The sequence below is a fragment of the Pelodiscus sinensis genome, chromosome 6 (genome assembly GCF_049634645.1).
Source record: "Pelodiscus sinensis isolate JC-2024 chromosome 6, ASM4963464v1, whole genome shotgun sequence".
Taxonomy (NCBI): domain Eukaryota; kingdom Metazoa; phylum Chordata; order Testudines; family Trionychidae; genus Pelodiscus; species Pelodiscus sinensis.
The window spans coordinates 5,179,712-5,196,832 of NC_134716.1; the positions used below are offsets into that span (position 1 = coordinate 5,179,712).

The following is a 17,121-nucleotide window of genomic DNA, read 5'->3' on the forward strand; positions in this document are numbered from 1 at the left end:
ACGTCTCTTTCCACCGTATTATTTGCATTATGGAGTCCACAAAGACAACCCTAAATAAATAAATGACAAGTATGTGTATGTGTAGTTGTTTTTCTTAAAGTTAACTATTTGAGTCAAAAGGATCAGTGCATCACCCAGCAAGAGCAGCTAGCAACCCTCCAAGGCCACCCAAACTTCCGTTGTGAGACTCCGCGATCGGCACAGAGCGAGGCTGAGTCAGTGTCCGCGGAAGCCAATGCAAAGGCTCCCTCTAATCAGAGTGGGTAGGAGGGGCGCTACTCTTTCCAAGGCATCCGCAGCAGGAGTGTGTGTTTCTGATTTTGTTTTAATGTAAAAATAGAAACATCGTGGAGTTTACACATTTTCAGTGTTCTGGCACTCTAGAAACCGACTCCGACATTCCTAAGTGCAGCTGCCGGGGCACATGGAGGTCTGGGTAATTAACACCATTGCTCCTATTAAAACTATGTGGCAACCCTTCTTGCACTTGTAAACAAAAAAATAGGAACCAGTACACCCAGTGTATCAAAGTCAACAATTTAATCATGAGTGAAACTTGTACTCCGGTTGTAAGCTTTTCAGGGCAGAGTTTGTACTGTGCACAGCGGAGGGTCTTAATTTTGCTTAGAGCCTCTGGGCATTACTGTAACACATAATGCACTATTTACATCATTATTTTTGTTCCTGGATGGTCATCTATTTCGTAAGCCTAAGCACTGGAGTGCCAAGAAGTTATTGTGTGCGCACGTGTATAGGGGTGGGAGGTTTCTTTTTTAAAAACCAAAGAAATATTAAGCATTAGAAACATTTGGGAAAACGTCTAACCAGCCAAAGGATAGAACATCTCACTGCTTTCACTGCTCAGAAGGGGTGTCGTTCTGTTGTCTTTTCAGGTCTTAGGGAGTCCCCTCTAGTTTATCATTTTTTCACTTCCTTGTACACCTTTTCACTCAGTGCATTCCTGGGTTGCCACAGCCGAACCAAGCGGTGAACTCAGTCCCTCCATCCCCATATCAAGTATGGAAATTGTAGCACGGGGATATGGGCTACTTTGCTATGCTGAGAAAGCAGACAGACAAAACAGAGATAGAAATGTAGCCGTGTTAGTCTGGGGTAGTTGAAGCAAAATGCAGGACAATGTAGCACTTTAAAGACTAACAAGATGGTTTATTAGATGATGAGCTTTCGTGGGCCAGACCCACTTCCTCAGATCAAATAGTGGAAGAAAGTAGTCACAACCATATATACCAAAGGATACAATTAAAAAAATGAACAAATATGAAAAGGACAAATCACATTGCAGAACTGAAGGGGGATGCGGGGGGGTGGGAAGGGGGAGGAAGGAAGGTAAGTGTCTGTGAATTGCTGATATTAAAGGTAGGGAGAGTGGGATGTTTGTGAGTTAATGGTATTACAGGTGATAATTGGGGAAACTGTCTTGGTAATGGGTGAGAAAGTTCAAAGTCTTGTTAAGTCCTTGTTGGCAAGTGTCGAATTTTAACATGAATGACAGTTCAGAGGATTCCCTTTCAAGTGCAGATGTAAAAGGTCTTTGTAGCAGAATGCAGGTGGCTAAGTCATTTAGAGAGTGTCCTTTCTGGTTAAAGTGGCAAGAAACTGTTTTCTCTTTGTGATCTTGTCTGATATCTGTTTTGTGGGCATTAATCCTTTGGCGAAGTGTCTGAGAGATTTGTCCAATGTACATAGCAGACGGACACTTTCGGCACATGATAGCATAGATTATATTTCTGGATGCGCAGGAATATGTGTTCTTGATCTTATAACTCACTTGGTTAGGTCCAATAATGGTATCAGCAGAATGAATATGTGTCCACAAACATCCCACTCTCCCTACCTTTAATATCAGCAATTCACAGACACTTACCTTCCTTCCTCCCCCTTCCCACCCCCTATTTGTTCATTTTTTTTAATTGTATCCTTTGGTATATATGGTTGTGACTACTTTCTTCCACTATTTGATCTGAGGAAGTGGGTCTGGCCCACGAAAGCTCATCATCTAATAAACCATCTTGTTAGTCTCTAAAGTGCTACATTGTCCTGCATTTTGCTTCAGACAAAACAGAGTGAGCAGTCTCTACTACCGACTCACCGCTTGCCCCTTTTGCAATTTTGCATTCAAATTTACGTGGCCAATTTTTATTCCGTGGCTGTAAAACTGGCCTGATGAGACAAAGGTTGGGGTGTCCCACCCTGCTGCAGTCTGGAGTTTGGGGGCCTGCAGAACTGTGCACGGTTGGGCGGAAGGGGCTGCCAGGTGGAGGTTCTATGCGCAAGTTGCCAGTTTGCCTCCTGAGCTAGTGGATTTTAGGCTCACCTTTGCTCTCGACAGGAGGATCAGTTGTCATGGACTGTGGAAGGAATCATGGCCAGCCCATCCGTTAGCCCGTGGGTCACCACAAAGCATGACCTCTGCAACCAGTGGGTGGCAGACGGAGAAAAGCGAGACGCTAGAAACACCTCCCCACTTCCAAAACCAATCAACAGCTGCTCTTTGGGGCGGTGCTGAGAACAGAAGGTTGCAATGTCGGCCTCGGGAGATCTGGCTTCACTTTGGCTATGTCTAGACTGGCATGATTTTCTGCAAATGCTTTTAATGGAAATTTTTTTCCATTAAAAGCATTTGCGGAAAAGAGTGTCTAGAATGGCATGGACGCTTTTCCGCAAAAGCACTTTTTGCGGAAAAGCATCCGTGCCAATCTAGACGCGGTTTTGCACAAGAAAGCCCTGACTGCCATTTTCGCCATCGGGGCTTTTTTGCGCAAAACAGTTTTTAGCTGTCGACACCGGCCCTCTTGTGCAAAAACATTTCCGGAAAAGGGCTTTTGCCCAAATGGGAACGTCAAAGCATTTGCACAAGAAGCACTGATTTCGGACAGTAGAACATCAGTGCTTTTGCGCAAAATCAAGCGGCCAGTGTAAACACCTGGCAAGTTTTTGGGGAAAACCTTGCCAGTCTAGACACAGGCTTTGTGTCTCTGTCCGTCTCCCAGCATGCCTGAGGGCGAGCCACTTCCTGTGGCTATGCCGTCGTTCTCCCCTTATAAAATGAAAAGAACATTTTCCTTGTCTAGTGGTGTGTTAAGTGCTTTTGGTTAGGGTTTGTCTAGGTGTACGAACAGCACCTCACACAACAGGGCAGGAAAGGCCTTCACACATTACTAAGTAATGTTAAACAAGAATTACACTTATTCCTTATGGAAAGGGGATGGCAAGGCTTTATGGGCAGGCCCTGCCTGGCAAACTGCAGAGCACGCTGGTAGCCTGAGGCTTACATCCATCTCGGGGGGGGGGGGGATTTGCTTGGCTCTGTCAGTTTCATCGCCTTGCAGCTTTTCTTGTGCAAGAACGGAACAGATTCCGCAGTGAAAAAGCAGAGTGTCATTCAGGTGCTCCGAGAACATGGTAGCCAGGAGCTGACGGAGATCTTCCCTATCAACCCTTCCCAGTCATTTAAAACGATGTTGCTGTTTGGAACCGCATTGTCAGTTCTTTAGGGCAGCCACTGCAAACTGCGCTGTGTGGGTGGCACATTGGCTGCTGGGCCATGCTCCTGGCATGGTGATCGCTCAGGTCTTTGACTCTTGCTCTCTGGCCCTAGTGTCTGGCTTAATGTCCCAGTGCGGAAGAGCTGGCTCTGTGAGATACATCAGCCGTAGGAGGGAGGGGCAGAAGCCCTGGCATTGGGCAGGGGGAATGTTTTGCTTCATGTTTTTGTTTTTGGTACGAAAGGCTGGATGGTGCCGCAGGACCTGTTAGCTCGCAACTGGCGCTTACGGCACTCGAAAGCCTTCGGGGCAGTTACCCTTGGCAACGAGAGGATGCATCTCTGCCAAGAGCTTCGTCCGGGACGTGACAGACAGCTGGGCTCGCTGCTGTGGACCATGCTCGTTTCTCCCTGCGCACGCACGTCAGCGGAGAGAATGCCACGGGAACGGCTGTTTCCCTAACGTCTGGAGAACGGGCCCCACCCTGCCAAATGCTGAGCACCCTCCGTTCCCCGAGGCCATGAAGCGCTCCGGCCGCTGCGTGGCTCACCGTGGGGACTCAGCGCCTTGTAGGTTGGGTGCTGAGGCGCGAGGCTGTAGCGGGGACAGCCCTGGTGCTGCAAGGGACTCATGGACAGGGCTGGCATTTAGACACAAGCAGGCCCACTTCAGGGATGCTCCTCCCCCCCACTCCCTAAGCACGTGCTTCCGCTGAACGGACCCACAGTGCTTAATGACAGGCCTCGGGTGCAAGAGGGCCGCGGAGCCGACAGCTCGGGCAAGATGGGGGCGAGAGGCAGCTCTAGGCTCCAGAAAGGGGCGGGGCCAAGGGCAGAAGGGGCGGGGCCAAATGTAGCCAACTTTCCTCTCTGCCCAGAGCACAGTATCCCCTCCCCCCCGCCCGCCACAGGCCTCAGTGCTGCCAGGAGCACATGGCACGACACTCGGGCAGCAATTTAAAGGAACCGGAGCTCCAGCTACCACCGCTCACCAGGTCCCAGGACAACTGGCCCCTGTAACACTCCCCTCCTCCCACTGGTTAGCAGGCCAGGTCCTAGTAAGCACTGCCCCAGTACCTAGTGGCAGGAAGGGACCCGCAGGCAAGGGGGAGAGATGGCTGCCAACGTAAGGGTTCGGCAGCGCAAAGTAAGTCTGGATTAAACAAAGGGGAAGATGGAGACGGGGGGAAGAAGGAGAACGGTCACAGATGGGGTAACTGGTCTTCCCCCTCCCCGGCTCTCAGGGCTCCCTCCCCCGGGGAAGCGAGCCCTGGCCATGAGGGCACATTCAGGTCAATGATACAACTGACCCCCTTTGCTCACTTCTTGCGAGGTCCAAAGTCAACAGGCTCTGGCCAATGCTGACTCAGGGGCACACAGGGTTGACACACCGGCGGCAGCAGCCGGGACAAACAGCACACCCTGGCGCGCTGCCCACAGCCAGCAGAGAAGAGGCAGAGCTTCCTTTTTTAAAAAAAAAAACAAACCCCACAGGATATTGATTGGAGTTAGAGCCTGCTCCGAAAAGCAGGGGAGGCAAAGGCAAGGCCCTGTCCCGCCCCCAGCGATTGCAATTGGCACAGCATCGGACCATTTTTGGAGTGGGGAGGGCATTACAGCACTTTTAAATAATTAACTTCGTGTTGCCTCAGTGGGTAATAGGCCCAGCAGCCCCAGACGCCCTTTCTCCATCTGATCCCAGCCTTAAAAGACATAAGAATGGCCAGACTGGGTCAAACCAAATGTCCATCGCGCCCAGTGTCCTGTCTTCCAACAGGGGCCAACACCCACAGCAAGTGAACAGAACAGGGAGTCATCAAGGGATCCCTTCCTGGTCACCTATTCCCAGCCTCTGACACAGGCGAGGGACACCATTCCCACCCATCCTGGCTAATAGCCATTGATGGACCTAACCTCCAGGAATTTATCTAGCTCTTTTTTGAACCTGGTTAAAATTGTGGTCTTCACAACCTCCTCGGGCAAGGAGTTCCACAGGTTGACTCTGCATTGGGTGAAGAAAAACTTTATTTTGCTTGTTTTAAACCTGCTGCCTATTAATTTCATTTGGCGATTCCTACTTCTTATGTTATGGGAACAAATAAATAACTTTTCCTTATTCCTTTTTTCCTTACCTGTCCTGATTTTATAGACCTCTATCATATCCCCCCTTAGCCTCCTCTTTTCAAAGTTAAAAAGTCCCATTTGAATTAATCTCTCCTTATCTGGGACCCATTTGAAACCTCTCATCGTTACTGTTGCCCTTTTCTGAACTTTTTCCAATGCCAAGATCTCTTTTTTGAGATAGGAAAGAAAGAGCAAAGAAGGTGCCATCTTTTCCCCCATCCTCTCTTCCCCCCATGTGAGGCTAAAAGCTTTTCTTGCTGGTATTCAGCGTATGACTCCAAAGTAGGAATGTGAAAGATTAATTGCTAAGTCCCATGCTTAATGGGTGAGGCTTACAGGTTCTGGTTAACTGGTGAAGACTGGAGCAGCTCCCCCCCCCCCCCCCCAAGCAGAGGGCTGCCGCAGACAACTCAGTGCAGCCATTTCCGCGAGATAAAGTTCAACAGTTTCTGCTAAAGATGCACCAGCTGTCAGACGTGCCCGGCTGAGAACCTGCTCTACAGCAAAAGGCAGCACCAGCCGAGCCCTGGCTATTGCTAAGGGCAGAGAGGGGTTGGCCAAAGTCAGATGCAACCTCTGGCGGGGTGCTGCCTTTGGCTGGGGCAGACACAGTGTGTGCGGAGTGGAACAAGCCTGGTTGCAGAAAAGGAGGAAAGCGCTCTGTGAGAGTGGTGGCGGACACGCAATGGAACACAGATAACCCGGATGGCCCCTGTGCTCTGCAAGGGGAGGGCATGCTACAGGCATGAGTGGGGGAGAGGGAGGAGCCCTGCCTGGCTAGCTGAGTCCAACCCAAATATGGAATAACCCTTGTCTGGGCCTGTCCCTCAAGAACCAACCGAATGCCTTGACTGGCGTGAAGCTCTGATGTTCATGTGTGAGATGGCAGCTGAGGCGAGTGCCAGCATCTGTGCTGTTTGGTCTAACGAGGTGCAAAACAAAACATTCAGTCAGGCCTGCAGCTATCTTCACAATGGGAGGCTGATGGGAGCAAACACTCCTGTCAACTTCCCTTTCTCCTCACGACTGCCAGGAGTACCGGAGATGCCCTCAGCATTCCATTTAGTGGGTCTTTACTACACCCGCTAAATCAAACGCCAAAAGATTGATCTCCAGCACATAACCATAGCTGTGGCCTAAGACAAGTAGCTCTTGTAGACTTAAGACCGGTGCCCTTTGAAAAACATTAATGCAAAAAGAGGGGACATACCTATACCTAAAACCTGTTCCACCTGCCTAAGCACACGCTTAAGTCAATGGAGTTACACCAGTATAAACCCTGTGTCTGACAAAGGCGAAGAGAGCTGATCCAGGTCGAAAACCCAAGCTCAGTTCCCTGACCACAGCTTTCCTGTGCAAACTATGCATGCATCACTTAGGCTATGTCTACACTCGCAGCTTCTTGTGCAAGTAATATGCAAATGAGGCTAAGCGTGGAATATCTCCAAGCCTCATTTGCATACCTAATGAGCCACCATTCTTTTCAGAAGAGGCTCTTGCGCAAGAAGGAGCATCTACACTGCCCCTTCTTGCACCAGAAAAACCCTCTTGCGCAATGCCGTTACACCTATTACTTTTCAGGAAGAACAGCGTTGCGCAAGAGGGTTTTTCTTGCGCAAGGGGCAGTGTAGACGCTCCTTCTTCGCAAGAGCCTCTTCTGAAAAAAAATGGTGGCTTATTAGGTATGCAAATGAGGCTCAGCAATATTCCACGCTTAGCCTCATTTGCATATTACTTGCGCAAGAAGCCGCAAGTGTAGACATAGCCTTAGTGTCTCTGTTCCTGGGTTCTCCAGCTGTAAAGAGATAGGGACAGCGCTGCCTCACAGGCAGGTGGTGCCTATTTAAACCTGTAGGGTGCTCACTGTGACGGGGGCAGATTCAACCCACTGCCACGTTCACTTCTCCTTACAGGAACAGATCAGAGCAGGCTGGAGAGAGCCTGGCTCTATCTGGGGAGGCAGAGACAGCAGCTACCGATTTAGCCTGGAGCAGCATAGAAGCCTTAGGGGAGGCAAGCAAGGGAAGAGGCAGGGGAGGGAATGGCAGGCCTAGTCCACCCCCGGTTACTTGCACACTGTGAAACAAGGATGGGACCAAGACAGATTCAAAATGCAACAGGGGTTACCAAACGCAGGGCCTCAGAGGGACTTTGTGGACTTGGAGGTAGAAATCAAGGGGGCCCATCGTGCTCTGCTAGACTCATGTCCCACAGGCTTGAGGGCCACTTTCGTACAAGAGACAGACGGTCAGTAGTAATTCCTTTGTCCTTCACGGGGACAGAGCAAGCACGTAACCTTGAATAGTTCCCCCCACATGCGTAAGGAACTAGGTGTGAGGGTCTCTCTAGTGCTAGACCTCACCTCTTTCCTGCAACTGATAAAAAAGTTGCACTATTGGCCCGTGCTGAGTGTTTATTCCACCCCTTCACATAGTGCAGCCCACAGCTGGCTCAGGCCTTTAGTTGCTACCGTAGTGTAAGTGTTCAACAGTCATTTGTAATAAACCCAGGCTAGTCGAAATGCAAAGTGTTTTCATGTATTTCTCCTGAAATATTTGCTGGCTTGCATCCCCCCCTCTGGCCTGTTCAGGTTCTAACAGTATGCATTTTGATTCAAGTTTCTTAACTTCAGTTTTTAGGGATTCCTACGGTCTGTTTTTACAGTAGGAAAAATGTAGGGAATGGATCAAAAAGTGAATTTTAAAACAAACATTTTATTTAATCTAATATTAGAGGTTTCAGCATTTTGCCCCATGCAAAAAGCCTGCTTCCCCCTCCCCCAAGAAAAGCTTTGCGTGTTTGATCATAATAAAAACAACAAGTTTCTCTCAACAGGAGACTGGTCAAAGCCAAATCAGTACATCCTATTGAAGATGACAAATGTTGGGTGAGGGGGAATAGCAGGGTACCCGGTGTATCCCTCGCCCGCCTCCTGCTTCCCTAAGCAACGGGCACCCCACTCAAAGCTCCTTATTGTGTGTAGCTGGAGAAAGGGTCAGACAGCCAGACGGGAGACTTGCCGACTTGTTTTAATGAAGGGTTTGTAAGGGAGCGTGACATGAAATGGACAAGTGGGCTTTATTCTCTCTCAGCTTTACCAACAATGGAGAGTCTGGCCAGATTCACAACCATGGCTAATTTGTTGGTTTTTTTTTACTTACACACATTTGAACGGATGGGGGCTTTCTATTAGTTTATTACAGAAAACAGCTCTGGGCTATGCTTGTTCTGAGCCTAATTTTTGCAATAAAGGCACCAAGCTTTATTATAGAGCACAACATGAGCATCTTTGCCTCGAAGAACCCAGGGTAGGCAATAATTTCCATGCATTTGGGAAAGCTGCCAGGGCCTACACATTTCTACTCTAGCAATGGAGGAGGTAGGCAGTCCAGCTAGGAATGGGGAAGTTCTAACCTAGTGCAGGAGGGTGTGCGAGGTGCAAGCTCCGGCAAGGAAGTGCTTAACAGTTCCTGGCTGACAGGCCAGATAGAAACGTTAGACAGGTGGGATCTGGTCCATGGGCTTTGTTTTGCCAACCTGTGATATAACTCCTCACTCCGGCCTACCCAGCAGCATCTAGTTCAGCCCTATGGCACCGATTAGATTTCTTTAAACATCCAAACTGCAAGTTCCAGGACAAAGCTATAGAACCAAAGCTTGCCTTTCCTTCCAGTTGGATACCGATTGCCGCTGCACCATCTGAAGGCAACAGGAGCTCAGCCGCGGCTTTTCAAGTGGGCCAGGAACATGTAGACAAGATGTTTCCAGAGGTGACTAGGGATTTTAGGCACCTCAAATTTTCCAGTTCTGAACTTCAGCCCCCTTTACAGGGCCAACCTGTGTAAGCCCAAAATGCTCGTGTTCTGAAGCCCATCTCTTTTAAGGGGCCTCTAGTTAGACACCCAAAAATGGAAGCATCCTAAAGCCATGAATCACTTTAGAAATTCTCAGGTGCAGAGGTGAAAGGAAGGGGATGCACCCTGGTGCACCACTCGGGCAAGAACCAGCTCTAGGTTGGCCGTGTGTGTGTGTGTGTGTGTGTGTGTGTGTGTGTGTGTGTGTGTGTGTGTGTGTGTAGGGAGGACTTCAGGCCCCATGGGGGGCAGGACCCACAGTCTGGCCCCAATTTTACTGTGAGAGGAGGGGCCTGGCCCTGATCCCGCTGCAGCAGGGGTAGGAGAGGAAGTGGAACTGACTGGCCCTGTTCTGCTGCAGCTGCTTGGCTGCTACAGCCTGGGCCTGGCCAGCTAAGGTAACCTAGTCCCACAGTTTTCACACTCCCCCATACCCGCTGCCCTGCCTCCTGCACCGCCCACATACTGCTTCCGCCCCTGTCCTGAGTCCCCCACACACCCCACTCCTAACTCCTGCACCACCATCCCACATTTAATTTCTTACAATCACTGCTGTATCAGAAAATACGCACCCCCTGCCCTGAGGCATGTTGCGATACATTTCTTACAGGCACTGTCTTCAGTTCCTTGCACGCCTGGGCGTGGTCCTGTGTGCGCACAAAGGTCAGGTGAGGGCACAGCCCCACCCTGCCGGTGGCAGGGGATAGTCAACAGCAGCTGTTCGTAACACACATGGGGCCAGCATTAGATTAACACTGGGGGCCCTGGGCTATTAGATTGAGTGGGGGCCCCCCCACAAGTCTCTCTGCCTAATTTCAAACAAAATGATCCCAATTATGGCATCAAGGCTGTTAGACCAGACTGAACTTGCCTTTTAATTAACAAAGCTGTTCTGGGTCGTCAAAACAGCCTTATATCTTACCTTAGAAAGTTATAGAGCCGCTGTTCTTTCTGGGAGGGAGCTGGGTGCAGGAGGGAATTCTGACCTAGGGCAGGGTGTGGGGGTGCGAGATGCAGGCTTCAGCCGGTATGCACACAGGTCGCTGCTGCTCCCGGCCGCCTGCATTGGTGTTGCCTGTAAGCTATATGTTTGTACAGCCACGTGGGAGAGCATCAAATGCCGCTCAGCTGATTAGCAGAGCGCCCACAGCTAGGTTTGTGTTTCTACTGGTGGTGCACATTCACACATGACTTGGTGCATGTAAATAAATGTTTTCCACACAGAGGGAAAAGATCAGAGGGAACACTGGCTTGCAAGACATGGCCCAACACCGCTCCCTAAGTGGCCAGTTGTTGGCATAACTCTTCCCTTCCCTCCAGAGGGGGGCAAAAACAAGCAAGGAGTAGACAGAGGTTTCTCCTTCTGAGTGAGTCAGTCAAACTGCTGCCTTGTGCCCAGCAGCCCAGGTGGATTGGGGGTACAAAATGACTGTCAGCCCTCAGGCAGGAACGGTGGGAAAGCAGAAGGGGCCCAGAGAGACCGGAGACAAGGGCACCAGGCCTGACAGGCAGGAAGGCGTTTCAACAACCGGTGTCCCAAAGACAGAGGTAAAGCAAAAGGTTGTAAACAGGGCCTAGGAGAGAAGGAAAGGAACAAGCTGGTAACGTCAGAGGCCTAGGCTGCTGCCAAGGTTGGCAGCCCCCCAGGATCTACATCCCCCCCCCCCAAGGTCTGCATCCATCTCCTGCTGACTACTGAAAGCTACCTGGGAGAGTTTAAGAGGGTATTTTAAGAAAACGACCTTCCATCATGGGGGGGAGGAGGGAGGGCTCTTGGAACAGCTTCAGTCAGAGTTGGTGCCCCTAAGCTGAGATCTGCTTGGAAGTTACAACGCCCTGATTAAGGGCGTTTGACTCTCTCCACGTACCTTGTGCACAGTTCTAGGCACACATCCCCACATCCTGCAGGTATAAGTGGAGACAGCCAGGTGCTACAGCATCCAGACAGAGTGCCTAAGGATGTGAAAGGAAGCAGACAACCACTGCTCCAAAGAGCACACAATCCAAGCCGGACCTGATACGCCGCTCGCAGAGCCTCAAGTGCCGTCTTTGCAGGATTGGGGCCTGAATAAGATCATGCGCGGACACCGAACAGTGCATGGGGGAGCAGCATCACGGTTATATACTTGCGCAGTTCCTCACTAAGACACGGATTCTGCAGAGCACTTAAGCACATGCTTCGCTTTATGCATGTACTTAGATCCCCCGCGACTTCAGCAGGGCTCCACATGGTGTAGGAGCCCGGGATCAAGGCCTAGAGGCAGGTGCACAACTCGATGCTTCCACTTGTTTTTAATAAGGCTGCCTTTTTTTAAGCCGTCCCAGTTTCTAAGGGGAGAGGCAGATCAAAGGCAGTATATGAAAACCCCCTTACAGAAGAGAGACATTCCTTTAAAAGGGAATACACACAACCCTGAAAGGCTGCTCAGCTAGGCAGAGGGCATTGGCACTGATGACAGGAAGGCTGGTCCAGTGGCTAGGTGCTAGCCAGGAATCCATGCAAGTCAAGTTCCATTCTCTGCTCTGCCACCGCCTTCCTGTGTGTCCTCAGGCAAATCTCTTAATCTCTGTGCCTTGGTGCCCCCTCTGGGAAAAGGGACACACCAACAGGGGAGGAAAGCACTGCGAGGGTAAAGATATGGAAGACTGAGGCATTCAGATACCACAGTAAGGGAAGCCATGCAAGTAGCTAAGACACAACATTTTGTTTCAGAAGTTGAGCATACTCCTAGACTGCATTAAATAATTCAGTGCCCTAAATACCCCACTTCTCTAAGGAAAGCAGGTGTAATTCATTTTCAGTAATACCCAGCTTTGATTTAGCATGTTGCGAACCAGACTCAGTTCCTCTGCACCCATGTTCTTTTGAATCTTTGATTTGTTCGGTGGAGGGGTTGGGGAGGGGGTGAGAGGGGGAAGGAGGTCCTGCCAGTGGCAGCTGCAGTGGAGAGCATGCTTAGCTAGTCAGTTGCCTTAGAAATCCCTAACAACTTGTATGTCCCAAATCTGCCAGCAACAGGCTACGATGCTGGCAAGGTCTCACACGAGTCTTGTTTCGGCTCTCTAGGAACGGTAATTTTACATTAAATACGGTGTATTCCATAGACTCCTAGGGCTGGCAGAGACCTCAGGAGACGATCGCATCCAGCCCCCTGCCCAAAGCAGGACCAACCCCAACATTTGGTCACCCTCTCAAAGACAGAAAGAATGAAGCTAAGAGCCCAAAACACTGATCCGGGAGAAACGGTCTTTTTTAGAGCAATGATCATGAATCTCTGCTACGCCCTGGCTACCCCTGGCAAACAAAGATACGACGTTCTGAACGGTGCCGACTAGCCACAGCAGCCAACTCCACTACCAAACGCACAAAGCGCTTTCCGCCTGAGTTACCTGAGCCGGCGTCCCCGAGCTGCTGCAGTTTTCCCAGGAATTTCTGTGCGTCCTTTATGCTGCTGTCCTTCTGGCCGTACAAGAGCAACCTCTTGACATCCGAGAACAAGCGGGAAATGCTGCAGGAGAGGGATGGGAAAGCAGACAGTGCAATCGTGACCTGAGCCACCTTCCACCGGCTCCGTTTTACATCTCCGTTCCTTTATAGCCAAAGCCAACCCTCGTCTGTACTCAGGGTAGTTTGAGGAAGCCTAAATCAAAGCCATCTTTAGAGGAAAGGTTAAAAAACCTGCCCTGGGAGCCTCCAGGTTACTTAAGTCACGGGGGATGCCAGGTGCTTCTGGTATGGCTGTCTCGTTTTACCTGCTAGGATAAATCACGGCTTGTAAAACGCCTCCACAAATACATCCCTGGTCCTTTACGATTCTTTTCCAGGTAGCCAAAGTCAACTGACCCCCCGAACGCCAACTGTTCCGGGATTATCCCTGTGGGCGTAGGGACAGGTGGGCGCAGACCATGCTGAGCGCACAGTGAGGTGGGAAGGGAAGGGCGCCAGGCAGCCAGTCCTGGCTAACATCCCTGTTCTCAGCAGCGCACCGCTGCCGGGGCACATCCTCCCACAGCGGCTGGGGAGAAGCAGCTACAAGAAGTCTCGAGCTGCTGCAGTTTTCCCAGGAGTCCACTAGCCGGGAGTGGACACTTGAGCAAGGTTCCTCCCAAGTGCCACCCGCTGCGAATGTCCCAGGGGATACAGCGCATCTCTGAGAAGCAATGCACCTCCGGGGCAGCGCAGAGTCGCACCAGTCGCCCAATGGAGCGGCCCTCAAAAGGCACCCGCGAGGGCCAGCGGGAGGGACGTGCAGTGAGGGTGAGGCGCTGGACATTCTCCTTGGCGGCTCGCCCAAAATAGCAAAATCGAACTAGCGCGTCCCCGCTACGGGGGAGCCTCGAAATTGATCAAGGCAGGCTCCGTTCATGTGGCCGCGCTACCTCAACTTACAGCCCCTGGAAGCCCTGGGGAGTCATTACTTGGAAATAGCAGCAGCGGAGCATCCACACTACTGCTATTTCTGAATTTGAATCCCCCGAGGAGAGCGGGAGCACTGCTTTCGAAATAGCCGACTCCTTTCAAAGCTGTGTGGACGCTCCATGTGTTACTGCAAAGTAACTCCCTAGTGCAGACCAGGGCTAAGGTGGCAGCTCCCAAATTCAATAGCTTCCCAGCCAAGGATCAGGCAGCTTTTTTCCTTTCTACTGGAGAAATTCTACCCCAATTATGTTCGCTCTTTAGTCAGGGCAAACCTTCTTATCTTGCCGGAAGCTCTGCCTGAGTAGGGTTCACTCCTGTTAGGCTGGGTTTGCACACTCATTGGCTAACTCTAACCGGACATGCTTTATAGGGCAGGCGTGGCCTCTGTGTACCGTTCCTTCACAGTCCAGCTGCAGGAAAGCACCACCGCAGAACACTGCTCTGGAAGTATCTAACTGCCTGCTGCTGCTACCACCACTCGCAGCTTATGCCTAGAGTGTTGTCCCCCAAAAACGGTCCCCGGGAAAAACCACATCTTGGACTTACATGGACCTGTTGAAGTTTCCGACGACCCCGGGGGATTCCCCGGGTGTTGGGTAGCGGAAGCAGGGGTTGTTGGCATTACAGATGATCCCTTGGACCCAGGGCAAGGTTCCCGCCGAAGGCATGGCCTTGTTTGGAAAGTGACCTAGAACAAAGACAAACGTTTGGAAAAGTTACCTTTGTTTGCAGAATCGGAAACATAGCCAAGAAAGGGGGAGAGAGGGAGGGGGAAGTGACACTGTAGGGCCCAATCCTGCTGCAACTTCTTACTAACATCAACCATGCTGTCCCCCCCAGGAACTTAGAGGTCATGAGTCCAGCCCCCCCAAACTTGTGAGAATGTAATACTAAGTAGGGGCTCCTCTCTTCCTTCAGGTTTGAGCGCCTTTTGAGTTAGGTTTTCAGGCATGTCTCCCACAAAGGAGAGAGACTTTGGTTTGACTGAAAGCTGACTTAATCGCAGGATTCCAGGATCAGGGACTTCCAAAAACAAGAGACCAAAAATTGTGACACCCACTTAAAAAAAAAGATTGAGAGACTTGGCAACACTGAATCAACAGGAGTTTGGAGTGAAGAAGGAATCCAAGGCCTGGCCCTGTTTGGAGCTAGAGTGCTCGCCGAATTCTCTCCTCACCAGTCCTTGGGTTTGTATGGATGAGCAGGGCATCTTCCCATGCCAGGCTACAAACCAGCAGGCAGCCAGAAGAGGTAAGAAGCAAGGGGCTGCATTTTTTGCAGGGGAAGGGAGCAACGTGGCTCTCTTCCCTGTTTCCCTCCCTTGGCTCAAATAAGTTCTTGTGCTCTCCCACCCCAGTAGGGACTAGCAGCACGGTAACTTCCCCAGGCTCCCCCGGGATCCCCTTTTTGCTTCTGCCGGAGAGGGAGGTAAAGAGACTCCATTCGGTCTTCATGCCCTTCCTGTCGCTCCAGGAGTGGCCTGCAGGGAAAGAAGGGCGTTCTCTCCAGGGCCTTCTCCCCAGGGCGTTCCGCACACAACGCCACTAAGCTCCAGGTGCGCACACCTCCCGAAGCCAACAAAGCCATTCTGGATTTGCCCTGCTGTTGGCTCAGGTCTACATGCAACCTTTGTGTTTGGGGGGTGAACCCCTGTAGCATTCCAGGGAGGGGGGGGTGGATGCCACCTCTGGGCCCCCTCTCTAATCAATTTGCATTTTGTACTCCCCCCCCCCCCCCAAAAGGTACTCCCAGCTTCGCCCAGCCAAGAGAAATCACTCTTCAAGTTTTCCATACTGCCTCAGAACGATTCAGGTAAGGATGTGAATTACTAGGGAGAGTGAGTTTTGTTAGTGTTTCACAGGAATGACTGGGGTCTTCTCTCCTACCAGACAGGTTGACAGAGGCCACATTCTTGTGACCAGGAAAGTGGAAGGAACTGCTGCGACATTTACAGTACATAGAAGGCAAAATGAGTTCCCCACAACTACGAGGAAAAGAGATCGTCTCCTGGCGATCACCTGTAGTCGAATTTGCACAAAATTACCAATTTGAACCTGGGATTCTAAGTTTCAAGTTCTTCCCCCTTTCTAGAAAGCTGGAAAACTCCCACAGTTCCAAGGATGCGAATTTCTCTTTGTTCAATTTTCTAATTTTGTAAATCAGGAAGCTTCTTCACCATCTCCGAGCTCTTCCGTGACAGGGATGGAATTTAAAAAACACAAGTCGCACACAACCACCCTTCTCACCCGCACTTTAAGTTTCCCCAGGCACAAAGAACACCACATCTAGTTTGCTCTGATCAAGGAAGTTAGCAAAGAACAAATATCAAGTCTTGGAGAACGAGATGCACATGTTGTAGCATTCTGAACTGGAACAAAATCTTATCTGAGGAAAAGCTCATCACCTAATAACCATCTTGTTAGTCTTTAAAGTGCTAAAGCAAAAATGCAGGACAATGTAGCACTTTAAAGACTAACAAGATGGTTTATTAGATGATGAGCTTTCGTGGGCCAGACCCACTTCCTCAGATCAAATAGTGGAAGAAAATAGTCACAACCATATATACCAAAGGATACAATTAAAAAAGTGAACACATATGAAAAGGACAAATCACATTTCAGAACACATTCCTGTTCTGAAATGTGATTTGTCCTTTTCATGTGTTCATTTTTTTAATTGTATCCTTTGGTATATATGGTTGTGACTATTTTCTTCCACATATTGATCTGAGGAAGTGAGTCTGGCCCACGAAAGCTCATCATCTAATAAACCATCTTGTTAGTCTGGCCCACGAAAGCTCATCATCTAATAAACCATCTTGTTAGTGTTTAAAGTGCTACATAGTCCTGTTTTTTGTTTCAACTACACCAGACTAACACAGCTACATTTCTATCACTTATCTGAGGAAGTAGGTTTTACCCACAAAAGCTCATGATAATATATTTGTTAATCTCTAAAGTGCCACACAACTATATCCTGGAGAGGCACAATAGTAGCTCTCAGCAAACAGAAATACTCTACATGTAGAAGGGCAGCATACGGAATGTCACTGTTTCCTTGCAATGATATAGCTGAAAACACCACTTGGCTTTTTCAGTAGCCTTTAAGTAATGCATATTTCTTCCTAAGCAAAACATGTTTTCAAATTCCGAGGAGACTGATGAAAAAAGCAAGCTTCCATGAGATAAAGATAGTAATCTCGTTAGCGCTGTATTTGC

The 17,121-nt window shown here is 49.9% G+C and overlaps 1 protein-coding gene across 3 annotated transcripts in view; it reads right to left on the reverse strand.

The window, feature by feature from the left end:
- The window catches only part of ABCA1 (ATP binding cassette subfamily A member 1), a 122,953-nt gene that overhangs the window by 74,233 nt on the left and 31,599 nt on the right, over positions 1–17,121 (reverse strand). For all 3 annotated transcript variants that reach the window (XR_012904577.1, XM_075931352.1, XM_075931353.1), the window contains exons 4-5: positions 14,450–14,591; positions 12,874–12,992 (exon numbers count right to left, since the gene is read on the reverse strand). Coding sequence is in view for 2 of the 3 variants with exons in the window: in XM_075931352.1 (XP_075787467.1) it covers positions 12,874–12,992; positions 14,450–14,591 (261 nt within the window). In the remaining variant the exon portion in view is untranslated. The remainder of the gene's footprint in view (positions 1–12,873; positions 12,993–14,449; positions 14,592–17,121) is intronic.